General features: G+C 36.4%; 1 protein-coding gene across 4 annotated transcripts in view; it reads left to right on the plus strand.

Moving 5' to 3' along the window:
• LOC149577910 (uncharacterized) overlaps positions 1–15,842 on the plus strand; it is a 47,564-nt gene that overhangs the window by 17,879 nt on the left and 13,843 nt on the right. For 2 of the 4 annotated variants that reach the window (XM_089826461.1, XM_089826467.1), the window contains exon 2: positions 4,113–4,217. The exons of 1 other annotated variant lie outside the window; for it this stretch is intronic. Coding sequence is in view for 2 of the 3 variants with exons in the window: in XM_089826467.1 (XP_089682593.1) it covers positions 4,194–4,217 (24 nt within the window). In the remaining variant the exon portion in view is untranslated. The remainder of the gene's footprint in view (positions 1–4,112; positions 4,218–15,842) is intronic. One more of the 4 variants, XM_089826475.1, reaches the window with a different exon arrangement.

Genomic DNA, 15,842 nt, shown 5'->3' on the forward strand with positions numbered 1-15,842 from the left:
GAAAATTACAATGATTTTGATAGCCAATGAGAAAATAGGACACTCGGCATGATTTAATTGATTGTGCTTGAAACTGAAATTTTCTAATTGGAGGAGGCAAACAATTGCCAAGTCATCATCCTTTGGAATTTCCTCATGGAATTGACTTGGATCGCTTGAACCTTCATGAACTTGTGAACTTGATCTCTCTTGGTTCTCTTTGAATATGTACTCATGTAGATGGATCCTCTGTGCTTTCTTGAATTTCCTCCTGATTGCAATCTGACTTTGTGGGTTGATGGCTTCACCATGAATGCTTCCTTCTCACTTGAGTCCTTAGGATTGAGCCATCTCCTTGTAGCATCCGCTTGAAGTTTTGAGGTCTTGATAATCACCTCGCCCTCTAGCTTCTCCTTGTAGATTTTTGTTGACATGATGATGGCGGGTATGCATACTAGCAATGCTTCTGATTTTCTAAGTTGTTCCTGGAATGAATTCCAGTTTAGCTTTTGTCCTTCATGCTTATGATTTTCTAAGTTGTTCCTGGAATGAATTCCAGTTTAGCTTTTGTCCTTCTCGAATTCACCCTGCAAAAAAAAGGAGAAAACATTAAGTTTGTGAAAAATCTAAAAATATAAACACCTCAATAATGAACAAAATTCATCCCAATTTAAAACCAACCATTTTGCAAAGTTGAGGCCAATTTTAATCTCATCACAATCCAAAACCATATGCTATTCTTTCTAATTTTTGTCACTTTCAATTTTTTGTTTTGTTTTGTTTTGAGGAGAGGTAGGATGGTTTTGACGACTAACAAAGAATGATAATTGCTTGGGGAAGTTTCGGAAGATGTGAAATTTCGCTAAGAGGGAGATTTTAGAAGATGCGAAATTTCCACAAGAGGAAGATTTCGGATGATGCGAAATTTCCCCAAGAGGTGGTATCCTTAAAATTATCTCATTTGAACATTCCTTGGCGATCCTTTGCTCTATTCTTGTTGAAGGTGTTGCCCTCATGCCATAAATCTATCTTCTAATGCCTTAGACAATGACAAAACTTGGGAGATTCAATTTGGGGATATTTTAGAAGATTTGAAGTTTCCCCTGGAGAGATTTTGGAAGATGCCAAATTTTCCCAAGAGGGAGGTTTTGGAAGATGTGAAATTTCCCCAAGAGGGAGATTTCAGAAGATGTAAAATTTCCTCGGGAGAAAAATCCTTTGGAAAATTATCAATTCCCTCCCCTTATTGTTCTAAAATTGTAATGCTTAAAGTTGCCATTGAATAAAGGCTTGAGTCTTGGGATTTTTTGGGAGAAATGAAGAGATAGGGAAATTTCGGAAGATGCGAAATTTCCCCAAGAGGGAGATTTCAGAAGATGCAAAATTTCCCTAGGAGGGAGATTTCAGATGATGCGAAATTTTCCCAGGAGGGAAAATTCCGAAGATGTGAAATTTACCTCGGAGGGAAAATTCCAAACTTCGTCCCCCTTCTCAAAAATAGAGACCCATCTCTCCCAAACTAAAATTCCACTCTCCTCTTGGACTTAGGCTATGAAAATTCCTCTATGTGACATAAAAAATGCTTGCACAAACTTGAAACCAAAATTTGTTCAAACTCACCCCGGACTTGGAGACCTGAAAAAAATGCTGCCAACCAAAACCGTCTAAGACAAAGACTCCTACTAACTAAAGCAAAAGAGAGGGGGTCCCCGTTTTCAAATGATTTTCAGTGGGGCGATGGTTTGAAAACCACACAATAGGACCTAACTAGGTCATCCAAAAGGAAGTACCATCCACGCCTTATAGCAATAGGGCACCTTCACCCTACAATTTTATGTTAGCCCATACAATTTTTATGGGCATTCCCAATGAACTGATTTGTAGTTTGAAAACAATGAATGTTTTTTTTGTAGGGACTTTCAACGCAAATCTAGTAGTAAAGATAAAGTTCACTACTAGACGGGTAGGAGATGCAAAAGCTATTTACCCAATTGATACATGACCCGTGGTAGATTTGGCTCCAGGTCTAGTTTATGCTATTTACTTTGTTTAACTAATGGCATCCTTGCCTGTTGGTTGAAGCAATTGATTAAATCTACCTAGTAACATGATCCAACCCCTACAATTTTAGGGCAGGTCCAACCAAAGTTTTGAAGTCCCATAACCAATAATAACACCCTTTCTCTCATGAGAGCCACCAAGTGTTGAACCGTTAGTCCCAAGTACGAATACTTATCTAGACACCGTTTGAAATTCAATTCTGTAACCAATAGTGGAAATTCCGGTTTTGTTTTTTCTTCAATTTCTCATCTTGTCCCTTAACTAAAGGATCTACTAGCAAAATATGTAGATACACCAGTCGGAATAGAAAGACGAAAGGCATAGGTTGTGAAGGTATAGTAGTAGGCAGGGGCATAAGCCTATAAGAAAGAAGAGGAAAAAGCTAATGCTTAGACTTCTTATTACATAAAGATGGGGTGATGCAGAGACAAAAATAGGATAGCTCACATGAACATTGGCTTACTTTGTTCTAGTTGTTGGTCGGTTCCAATTTAAGTGCTTCTTGTAGATCCAAATCCAATTTACATCCTATTGCACAGTACCTATTGAATGCTGGAATAAAAAAGGTAATGGGAACACCTTCATTCATATCATTCACATTTGGGCCCATTTTTTATCACAATAGAAAACTAGAGTAATGCCGACTTAGAAAGGATGGACTTTTAGGGCATCCTACTGGGAATGTTGGGAAATGAGAGATTACAAGCAGGGGAATAGTCATGGGGTCACCTTTAAGCATGCCATCTCATGGTATATGATTAAGGAGTCCCATGGGGTCAAAGGAGTTCAAATAGTGCTGCCTTTGGGCTTAGGAAGGATGGACTTTCTGGGCACCCTACTGTGAATACCCATGCCCTCGATAATGGTAAACAAATGCGTGAAGGATGTTCAATTATTGGAAGTAGGATATGAGTGGCAAGATTAAGGGGAACGACTATAGGATACCTCACTAGGTAAACCCCCTCATGTAAATAGTAGGAGCCACAAGAGGCAAAGTGTATATCTACTCTTTGGGCTAGGGTAGAGTGTCTCTAAAGAACCCTAAGAAGTCACCCTATCTTATTTCTTCTATGGTTGAGTCTTCTTATATTGATTTAAGTAATCTAGTGATTAGATCTACACTCCAATATTTGTGTATTTTTATTTAAAGGGATCTATTTTATGAATTATTTTTGTGAATGATTTCTAACTTGTTTGCAGGGTCTCAGTTAAAGGGAAAGGCATCTGTAAACCCTACTTGTTTTGATTAAATATTGACCTTGGGCAAAATTTGGGTATTCGTAATTCGGGGACATTATAAATACTAGGAAGTGTAGTAGAAATATCTTTTCCTTGAGCATGCTAGCCATTAGGATATTCTAAAAAATCAAGTGGTGGCAAAAAAAAAGGGTTATACATATACTTATACTAACCACTATTAACCATCACTTAGTTGTTATAATTTCATTAGATGGTCTATGCCACTTTTAAGAGATCCTTGTAATGGTTTGTTTGCCTCCTCACAGCTCAATTCTACCTCTGTGGAAACTTGTGCTGTTATCTTTGATTTAAGTGACCTGTCCATACATTATTCAGTGTCAACAGTGTATCTTAAGCATCACTTAGTTGTTATAATTTCATTAGATGGTCTATGCCACTTTTAAGAGATCCTTGTAATTGCTTGTTTGCCTCCTCACAGCTCAATTCTACCTCTGTGGAAACTTGTGCTGTTATCTTTGATTTAAGTGACCTGTCCATACATTATTCAGCGTCAACAGTGTATCTTAAGCATCAAAGACTTTATTATGGAATGCTTAATATTTAGTATTTTTGTAGAACTTTCATTATTTGTTTACAAAACTTGGGCCTAAACACAGTTCACATTCCAATAAACCCACAAGCCATCTTAATACAAATTTGTGAGAAGTTAGTGTATAATTTGTAATTTGAGGTCTCTTTATAATTAAATAACCTTATATTCTTCAGAATAATGTTATGCCATTGGGGCTGTCAAACTTATTTGATTGGTTTTTGGGTGTAGTTAGTTCTATGGACAGTTCTTGCCTTCTAAATGCTATAATTCCATCCTGCAGTGAACTCTACAATTTTTGACAGGGTAGAGTGGAGTTGATCATTTCTAAGTTTCTAAGGCTCTTATATGTACTGTCCAGAGAATGGTCAGTGTGCACAGAACTGAAGTAAGTAATGAAACATATATTCATTTTTGTTTGCAGTTATTCTTCAAATATGAAATAAATGAAAAAAAATAGTGTTGTTTCATTTGATGTTGATTTGGAATTAACATGAGTACTCTATATGAAGGCTGTTGACGCTAATCTTGATTAGAGGACTGGAGAGAAACCTTGTAGAGGAGAGGTTAGAAGAAAAATATTCTGGAGGATAGGCCTTAGAGAGAGATGCTTTTTGTATGAAATTTTTTAATGCAGCTTGTTGCTGATATTTACCAACATATTCCACATTGTTTGAGGCACATGCTTCTTTTTCTGTGTCAATTGTGTATCGCAGCAGGTCTGACCATCTTGATTAACTGCAAAATCCTCCAGATTAGATCAGCATCTTTAAGTAAAATAAATATGGTTCAGGTTTCATTTACCATACACATTCCTTTGCAGAATTCAATAATTGAAAAATTATGCTCTTGTCCGAGATTTCAAACGTATGGAATCAAACAGTTGAAGGGTACACATTGCAGTCACAGAAGTCAAACAAACAAGAAAATTTCCATGTGCAAAATTCTTTCAAGCAAGAAATTTCTCATTTGCAAGATTTATTTAATTAGGGAATTAATCTATTCAAGACCACACATTGCAAGAAGTGGAGAATAAAAAATAATCCTACAAGAATATGGACTACAATGTACTTGGCTGAGGAGATTATGAAATTCATGTTTGTGTATCCCAAAAAAATACTGGGTTGAAGAAGCAACATGGAGAAAGATAATAATGTTCAAAGAGAGTGATTGGGGGAAAGGAAATTAAATGGAGACCACATTAATATAAGCCATTAGTTTAATCTTCTCTGTATTTCATGATCTAGAAAGTAATTCTGTGTTATGAGATCATGTCTTGTGCACCAGGGTTTTTGGCAAAAGAAAATAATGAGTTGGAGATCAACATGGAGAAAGTGATCATAATTTTTAAAGAGAGTGATTGGGGAAAAGGAATTGGAACAAAGACCGCATTAATATAAGCCATTTGTGAAGACTTACATCTTACCAGGATCTAGAAAGTAATTCTACCTGGTCTGAACTCAACTAAGACACCTGCTGTAACTGAACAAAAAATGTGAAACTAAAACAGAACTAAGTCTCTAGTTCTGAGCAGAAACCAACTCCTGAAAATGGAGAGATTATGCAAGTGCTGAAAACTTTGGAACAAATAATAGATCTATCTGCTAGAAAAATAGCGTGATCCATACTAATTCTTATAGATACAAGTGTGATCTGAACTGGATAACTCAAATAAAATATTTCTGGGACAATAAACTGAACATCTGGAAACAGCTTTAACTGGAAAACCGAAGTCTCCCAAAAGTGTGATATAGTAGCTCAAAACTTTAAAATAAACTGGTATTTTTTTAATTTATTTTTGGGAAAAGTGGAAAGTGCAAACTAAATCAAAGATTACATAGATGGCAGAATAACTTGTCTTAGAGGGTATGGATGCTGAGTATAGAAAAATATTGGATAGACAGATGCTGCCTTAGCTGGAAAACAGGCTTAGACATTGCAGCAGAAATTGTTCCCAGGATAAATCAGTAGTTTAAAATAATAGTTTTATATCAAAAAAATAAATGGCAACTTAATTGGGAAGCAATTGATTTGGATTTAGGCTAGGTTGTTCGGAGACCAAAAGGAATTGCCAAACAACTAGGGGTTATGGTTGTTTCTGAGGAGGTAAAAAATGGTCAAAAGCTGTAAACAAAAATGTGGTTGTATTGTTCGCTTCTATGGAATTTTCACATTGTGTGCAGTTTTTAAGCTAAACCTTTATCTTTTTGACAAATACAAACTGTACCAACTGTGTTGGGACCCAAATTTGCTGTTGCAAAATCTCAGAACTCAGTTTCATCTTCAAGGCAAAGGGTTGACTTCAAGAAGGTAAGTAAGTACATCACATCATGACGCAGGGAGGGATGAAGAACTAGGGCCAAAGGGCATGCCCAGCTATCCAAACCAGCTTGCAAAAGTTAACATAGTGGAAACACAACACAAATAACAAATACCAAAGGAGGAAGAAGAGCAATCACTTTTATTGATTCATCAAATAATCAGCATACATGCCCAGCTGTAAGACTTTTTGGGTTACGGCTAGATACAAAATACATTCAAGATCCACAATCCAGCTTCAAATTCGGATTTCTAGACGTGTTTCCAACTTTCAAAAATCCTCTAAGTTCTGCCCTAAAACTCAATCCTAGACCTCCCTAAATACTTGTGCGGCCACAGGTCGGCCTATCACAAAATTAAACCTTACATTAAATGCATACACAACCACAAGTTGGCTCACATCAAATATTAACTACCAATACCGAAATTAAATACGCGCAAGGTCAGCCCAAATTGGAACTAGACGCAGACAACTCGGTCAAAGAAGGACCAAGAAAAAATGTTGACACTTGGCATTGCTCGACACATACAAGAACACTTAGCACCAACGAGAACACTCGGCACCAATAGATTTACTCGACACATGAAGGAACACTTGATCAACACTAGATTGCTATAGTAACTTGGCATCCACTAGAGCTATAGTAACTCGATATCCATTGAACAGCTCAGTAGCAACAAAAAATTAGAAACCACTGGCAGTCGGCTCCAACTTGCAGAATGCACAAAGATGAGCAGGATAACAAGGCAACCCAAGATGCTTCTGCATCAGACAATTGGGGTTGAAAGAAATGATTCTCTTGAGTCATTGAGATGTCACAACCTGAGCTGAATCCAACTCAGATTGAGAAATCCATGAAGCATTTTCAATAGGTCTTGTCTTCCACTTCACCAAATATTCATAGGAATCTTTTCCTCTTGTACTCTTGCCAACTCCTTGATCCAATATCTGTTTAGCTTCTTCAATCTGCTTCTTAGGATAATCTTCTGATACAACAACTTCATCATCTGACTCATGATACTTATATAAATCAGAAATATTGAATATAGGAGATATATCCATGTCATCAGGTAACTCAACTTCATAAGCATTACCATTGCTAAACTTCTTCATGATCTTACAAGGTCCAAAATTCTTCATCTTTAGCTTATTGTATGTTCCAACAGGAAATCTTCATTTCTTCAAATGAACCATCAGCTCATCACCAATTTTAAATCACGATGTCTTCTAGACTTTTCAGCATTCTCCTTATACTTTTGATTACTTTGTTCCAACTTCAACTTCACTTCCTCATGCAAAGACTCCATAAAATCATCAAATTCTTCCTCTGCAGCGCTTCTCTTTTCTTCATGAGCAACATTTCTCAAATTTGATATACCTCTACGCTGCATTTCAGTAACAATCTCAAAATGTGTTTTCCCTATACTCCTATTCATAGAATTATTATATGCAAACTCAGCTTTTGCCAACACTACTTCCCAATTACTTGGCTTATCTCCAACTTAACATCTCAACAAATTATCCAAGCTTCTATTCACAACCTTTGTCTATCCATCTGTCTGTGGATGAAATGCAGAACTTAACTTCAACTCAGTACACATCTTCCACAAAGTCTTCCAAAAATATCCAACAAACTTACTGTCTCTGTTAGAATAATACTTTTTGGTAATCCATGCAATCTTACAATCTCTTTAAAGAAAAGTTCAGCAACATGCTCAACATCTAATGTCTTCTTATATAGTATGAAATGAACCATCTTAGAAAATCTATCTACACCAACAAATATAGAATCATACCCCTTCACTGTCTTAGGTAATCCAAGAACAAAATCCATACTGATGTCCCTCCAAGGTTTTTTAGGAGCAGTAATAGGTGTATGCAAACTAGTATTCTGAATTACTTCTTTTGCAACTTGACGAACTCCACAACTCTTCACAAATTTCTGAACATCTTTATACATTTGTGGCCAATAATACTTATCCTTCAGCAAACTCAATGTCTTATCAACTCCAAAATGTCCAGCCAATCCACCACTATGCTTTTCCTTAATCAAATTCAACCTCATAGGACTTCTAGGAGTACACAACTGAATACCTTTGAACATACTTTCTTGAATAAAATACTCAGCATACTTCTATGATCTGTTAGATTTGGTGCTCTACACTCTCTCTACGCCTCAGTAAAATCAGGGTCAGTATCATACAAATCTTTCATGTCATCAAAATCAAGAACTTCAACCTTCATTTCAATTAATAAAGGACGTCTTCTACTCAATGCATCAACAACTATGTTAATAACTCCACTCTTATGCTTAATGACAAATGTGAAACTCTGCAAGTACTCAACCCACTTCATATGTCTCTGATTCAATTTATGTTGACTTCCCAAGTATTGTAAAGCTTTATGATCAATATACAACACAAACTCTTTAGGAATCAAATAATGTCTCCACTTCTTCAATGCTTGAACAATAGCATAACACTCTTGCTCATACACAGAATACTTTCTTTTAGCATCATCCAACTTTTTACTAAAGAAAGCAATAGGTTTACCTTCTTGACTTAATACAACTCCTATTGCACTACCACTTGCATCGCATTCAACTTGAAATACCTTATTGAAATTAGGCAAAGCCAATACAGGTAACTCAACAACCTTTTGTTTCAAAGTCTCAAAACTCTTATCAACTCCATGTGTCCACTTAAATTCCTTTTTATCTCCTCTTATTGTCTCAGTCATAGCATTACAAATAGAATTGAAATTCCTTATAAACTTTATGTAAAAACTAGCCAAACCATGAAATGATCTTACCTCACCCACATTCTCAAGTGTAGGCCATTCCAAAATTGCTTTTACCTTCTCAGGATCCATTCGCAAACCATAAGCTGAAATCACAAATCCCAAATACAGAATCTCCTCTTGCATAAAAGAACACTTCTTCAAGTTAATCACCAACTTCTCCTCCTTCAATCTTTGCAATACTTGTCTAACATGCTCAAGATGTTCTTCCCTAGTCTTACTGAATATCAGAATGTCATCTAGATAAACAATCACAAACTTACCCAAAAGTCTTTTTAGAACTTCATTCATCAACCTCATGAAAGTACTAAGTGCATTAGTCAAACCAAAAGGCATAACCAACCATTCATATAAACCATCTTTTGTCTTAAAAACAATCTTCCACTCATCACCTTCTCTGATTCTGATATGATGATAACCACTCTTTAAATCAATCTTGGTAAAATACCTTGCTCCACTCAAACAATCCATTATGTCATCCATCCTTAGCATAGGAAACCTATATTTCACTATGATCTTGTTAATAGCTTTGGAATCAATACACATTCTCCATTCTCCATTCTTTTTCGGTGCTAATGCAACAGGTACAACACATGGACTCAAACTTTCTCTAATCAAACCTTTCTGCAACAATTCATGCACTTGTCTGTTAAGTTCTTCATTCTCTGTAGGTGTCAATCTATATGGTGCTTTGTTCAACAAATTAGCTTCAGGAATTAGATCCATACAATGACTTTTACTTCTCATTGGAGGCAAACCATTAGGTATATCTTCGCAACAATATCCTTGTATTCATTTAGCAAATTTTCAATTTCTGCTGGTACTCGACTTTTATCGGTTTTTGCTGCTCGGTCACCATTGTTTTTTGACAGTCGGCTGCTACTAGCATGACTTGGCTTCCTAGGAATTATAGCAAAACATACTTCATTCTTCATTTCCTTTTCAAGTTGCTTTCCATTAACAATGCATATTCTTATGGTAGTACAATTAACTCATTTGGACTTTCGATCAAAGGCAACAATAAGCTTTCTCCCATTCACCCAAAGAGTATATTGATTCAATCTTCCATCATGTACAACAATTTATCATATTGCCAAGGTCTACCCAATAGAATATCACAACAGTCCATAGGCATAATATCACACAAAACTTCATCAAAGTAATGTCCAATCTTGAAGTTCACAAGACATTGCTCACTTACCAATATCTTATGCTCATCTTTGATCCATGAAACATGATAGGGTTTACGATGCTTCAGCGTCTGCAACTGCAACTTTCTAACCAACTCTTTTGGTGCCAAATTTGTAGAATTTCCACTGTCAATGATCACCTTGCACATTTTCCAACCATCTTACATCTGGTCTTGAAAAGACTTCTCCTTTAAATGGGTTCCTCATCACTTCCCTTATTATATAAGGTTTTTCTCACCATAAGATTTTCTCTAGCCTTAGGTCCACTTGGTGAACCCTTGTCATCTCCTTGAATCACAACATTTCTGTTACCTTGCTCACTTTCAGAGGATCTACACTTAAAGGATTTATGTCCCTCTTTGCCACATCTAAAACAATTACCATGAAAACCACCCCTAGAATAAGTATTACCTCTTCCTTGGTAAGAATTACCACCTTTCTATTCGGTCTTGCCTTTGTCATCATTCTTCCATTTAGATTTGCCCTTATTTTGTATAGAATTATCAGATCTGCCACCTTCACCATAAGATCCACCTGTGCCTCTCTGGAATCTACCACCTCTACCTCTTTGTCTTTGTTCATGCTTCTTTGTCAAGATCTCTTTAGCTTTCAAGGCATATTGGTATGCTTCTTCCACACTTTCCAATTTCTCAAAACTTATTTCATCTTGAATTCCAGATCTCAATCCATTTATGTACCTTGCAATTTTCTCAACATTATCATCCACATGTCCAAATCTGATGTCCAACCTATAGAATTCCTTAGTATGCTCATTCACACTCATGTCTCTATGTCTCAAATTTTGCATCTTTCTCAACAAGCTAACTTGGTAATCATCAGGAAGGAATTTGTTCTTCACTTTGTTTACCATCTTTGGCTAAGTCTTGATCTTTTCCTTTCTTCTCCTTTGTCTATTAGTTTGCAAATGCTCCCACGTCAGTGAAGCATGACCCTTTAACCTAGTAATTGCAATTTTCACCATCCTATTATCAGGATTGTTTTCATACTCGAACTTCTCCATATTAGAGATCCAATCCAACACAACATTGTTATCCAATTTTCCATCACAAGGAGCAACTTTTACAACAGGCTTTGAATTTTCTCGAGACAACACTCTCAACAATCTTGCTTCATCTTGGTCTTCTTTAGGTTCTGGTTTAGGGTTTGGTGCTTCTCCTTCATCATCACTTACATCATCAAGATGTGCTCTTCTCCTCTAGGTTGTCTCCGCAGCATCTAATCTGGATGCAGTTTGTCTCAATGTATCTAATATTGCATTATTAGCATTTCCTCTACCTTGAACCATCTTTACAAATTAGGTTCCTGCAAGATCGTAAACCTTTGCAAGCTATAGGTCAAATCCGTAGATTTGCAATCCTACAACCAAATTCACTTAGGGTTCTACACAATCCAAACTTCACAAGGAAGAATACTCTGATACCACCTGACACAGGGAGGAATGAAGCACTAGGGCCAAATGGCTCCAAACCACCTTGCAAGAGTTAACACAGCGGAAACACAACACAAAGAACATCAACCAAAGGAGGAAGAAGAGCAATCACTTTTATTGATTCATTACATAATCAACATACATGCTCAGTTGTAAGGCCTTCTAGGTTATGGCCAGATACAAAATATATTCAAGATCCATGATCCAACTTCAAATTCGGATTTTCAGACACATATGCTTCCAACTTTTAAAAATCCTCTAAGTTGTGCCCTAAAACTCAATCCTAGACCACCTTAAATACTTGTGTGGCCACAAGTCACCCTATCACAAAATTAAACCTTACATTAAATGCATACACAGCCACAAGTCGGCTCACATCAAATATGAACTACCAATACTGAAATTAAATAGGCGCAACGTCGGCCCAAATTGGAACCAAACATAGACAACTCGGTCAAAGAAGGCCCAAGAAAAAATGTTGACATCGACATTGCTCGGCACATACAGGAACACTCGGCACCAACAGATTCACTCGGCACATGAAGGAACACATGGTCAACACTAGATTGCTACAGTAACTTGGCAGCCACTAGAGCTACAGTAACTCGGTATCCACTAGAGCTATAGTAACTCAACATCCACTGAACAACTTGGCGACGACAGAAAATTGGAAACCACTAGCACTCGGCTCCAACTTGCAGAATGAACAAAGATGAGTAGGATAACAAGGCAACCCAAGATGCTCTTGCATCACATCAACAGATTGTGGTGTGTCAAACACCAATTGATGAGAGTGTGTAAATCCTTATGCACATTGGGCTGAACTAGATTTAGGAGGTTATTCCTAGTGATAACTTTAAATAAGCTCTATGTTACAGCTGAAATGTAAACATGCAACAAACGGATTGCAATGGTACCCAAATTCAAGTTTTTGATCCCAAAGGTTGTCACTAAACCAAAGGCACTTAATGCTATACCACTAAATAAGTTGCTATACATATGCCAACATGATATAATGTAAATGGATTCTTTCAAGATTTTCTTTAGATATTTCCTTGGCTGCACATCAAATCATGAAGTGTTTAGAAACCTACTTTCAATCCCAAACCATTGGTGAATGATTTGTTTGTTTAAAGGAGTGTTTTCAAATATTTGTAAAATTAATGCCTACTCATTGGGCAATTGAGTCAACTTATTGAAGTAAAAGTAAGCTGAAACAATGAGGATCAATGAAGAATGCATTTACATACACCAAAGTGATATAGGAGCATCCTTGGTTCTTGGCAATCTTGCATCAACCAAAATCAAATATATATTAGTTTTCAATTGTTCTTGTTTAACCGGTTTATGCATTTTTCCGGTACCTTTTTTAGTTGGCTCATTTGCTCTTGCGAACCTCCTAGCACGTTCTTGACATTATGTTTGACCTTTGTCTGGGTTTACACCTCGGTTGGTTTCTTCGCGAGAGAGATCTCTTGGATTCTTGGCTGAACCTATTTGTTCTTCATGTTGCATGGCTAATTGGAATTTTTTGATCATGTGAAGGAATTCGTGATTTGCAAAGCTTCGCGATTCATCTCGCATTGTTCTTACTATCTTGGCCGACATCTCTACTAGATCATGCTTCATTTCAAAATTTTGATGGGAGTTCTTCATGATTTGGGTCTTGACCTCTATTTGGTATTACATTTTCACCTTAGAAAATCTAATATTTCTTGGCCGATTTGATGCTTATGAAGGCTTTATATATTGATTTAGTTGATCCATGGGAAGTTAGTGTTGTATTATAATAACTTTGGAAGGTTCGAATTGAAGGACTGTCTTGAGTTTCAATTTGTAATTAGACCTATATGCTTATTCTGTAAACATGCATGATTTTCGTCAATTGTTTTCGATTTCATGAATTTATGACAGTACAAAGTTCCTTGTTTTCGTTTTGTGACACTTGTTGTACGACTGGATTATCCTTATTGAGTATCCTCTTGCTGTGACTGCATCAAGTAGTATCTTACCAAGTTTTTGTTCTTGTGATAGAAAATCTTTGTTCCTGAGATTTTGAAGCACTAGAAGTATTTGTTGTGGGGTGGTGGAGTGAGGATCTGACCCACAATTGTAGAAGACTTGTGCAAAGATGGCTCAAAGAGGAAATGCTAGAGGTGGAGCACAAAGAGATGCAAATTCAACTTTGTTGGATATGTTGAGACAGATTGCAACATGATTAGAAGCTGTTGAAACGATCTAGAGAAGAGGTCAACATGGTGATGATGTGAGTGACGAAGAAGAAGAAATAATGGAGGAAGAAGAACTAGAGCTTGATCAGGGTGATGATAGACTCCTAACAGCCTTAAGTAGGGTAAACAGTAGATCACATTTCCATCCACTAGACTATGATGGTAAGTTAGATTCGGATATAATGACTTGATTGGTTTATAGAGATGGAGAAATACTTTGACTTTGAAGGTACAAGTGAAAATAAGGTGAAGTATGCTTGCACAAAGTTGAGAGGACATGCATCATTGTGGTGGGAACATTTGTAGATTGATAGACAAAGGAGAGGCAGGGAGAAAATCAAATCTTGAGATAGGATGGTAAATAAGTTGAGACAAAGTTCTTACTTGCTGATTACCAAGTAAATTTGTTTAGGAAGTTGCAAAACCTAAATCAGAAAGAATCTATTGCGAAGGAGTATACCTAGGGACTCTACAAGCTAAACATCAGATTTGGACATTTTGAGGATACTGTTGAATGAGTTGCAAAGTATCTCAATGGTTTGAGGATGTCTGTACAAGATGAGATCAGTTTGATCAAGTTGCAGTGTGCGGAAGAGGCTTATCAATATCCTTGAAGCTAAGGAAAAATTGAACAAAAGGCATGAACTAAGAAAAAGAGGAAGAGGAGGATGATATAGAGAGAAAGAATATTCACTAGATGAGGAAGATCTTGTGTAGAACATAACAAGGCCAAGACAAAAAATAAAGAAGATACTTCAGAACAAAGGGATAATAGAAACTTTGATAGGAATGGTGGAGAAAATGGCTTAATGAGATACAATAAGAGGGTGTTTAGAGGAACTTGCTTTAAGTGTAGTGGTGAAGGACATCGAGCCTTTGAATGTATCCAAGGGAATTCAAATAAGAGGATAGATAATAATGGAAGAATTGTTTTTGTTGTGAAGGAACCAACTGGATCCCTAAATCAACTCAAGGATAGAGAAGTTTTGATGATAAGGAGAATTCTGACATGGATCGAGAACCATTGCAGAGAAAGAGTTTGTTCAAGACAAGATGTAAGGTTAAAGGTAAATGCTGCAAAGTTATGATTGATAGGGTAGTTCAAATAACCTAGCCTCAGAGTAGTTGGTGAACAAGTTGATGTTGCAGAGATTGAAATATCCTAAGCCCTATTAGATAGCATGGATTTAGGATAATCATAGGGTCCGTTTGGTTCATAGAATTAAAAAAACCGGGATTTCTACAAACCTTGGTTTTGCCAAATCAAGGTTTTGCAAATCTTCATTTTGATTTTTGAGATTTTACTTAAATTGTTTGTTTCACTCGGAAGATGTGTATGAAGACACATTTTTATGCTTAAGCTTGGAGTTGAAGGCAAATTTCAAGAAGTAGTCCAATCTATTGTTTTCTAACTCCTTAAAAAACATAACCAGGTTTTGATTTTCAATTCCTACTTGCTAGTAGGAAGTTGGAAAACCTGGTTTTGAGGCAAAATTGGAAGTCTGGTATACTGATTCCATTTTGCCAATTTTGAAACAAACACAAAAATTTTCAAATCCAGATTTTGAAAAAGCCAATTCTTGTCATCTTCCAAGAACCAAACAGACCCATAAGGTACTGGGAAGTGAACAATGTTTGTTGAAATTTAAGATTGGATCTTATCATGATGAAGTTCTATGTGATATCATGCTTGTGGATGAATGACATATCTTGTTGGCTATACCATGACAATATGATATATAAACATTGCATAATGGTATAAAGAACATATATACTATTGTTGCAAATGGGATAAAACAAGTATTGTTGCCTTTGGAATAGACTCCCAAGAGTGTTATTTGTACTAGTGTTAGATTTTGTTTGGTTGAAGGAAGAAAATTCTTGGATGGTTTGAGAAATGAAAGTATGTGTTATTCTTTGATTTCTAAGAAGTCTAATTTAGGATCTGAAGAGAAACAAGAGGAGATCAAGGAGTTGCTAATATAGCACGAGGATATAATCTCAGATAATGTACCTGATGAAT

Source organism: Cupressus sempervirens, chromosome 1, assembly GCF_028749045.1.
Source record: "Cupressus sempervirens isolate cs-2001-9-10 chromosome 1, ASM2874904v1, whole genome shotgun sequence".
Lineage (NCBI taxonomy): Eukaryota > Viridiplantae > Streptophyta > Pinopsida > Cupressales > Cupressaceae > Cupressus > Cupressus sempervirens.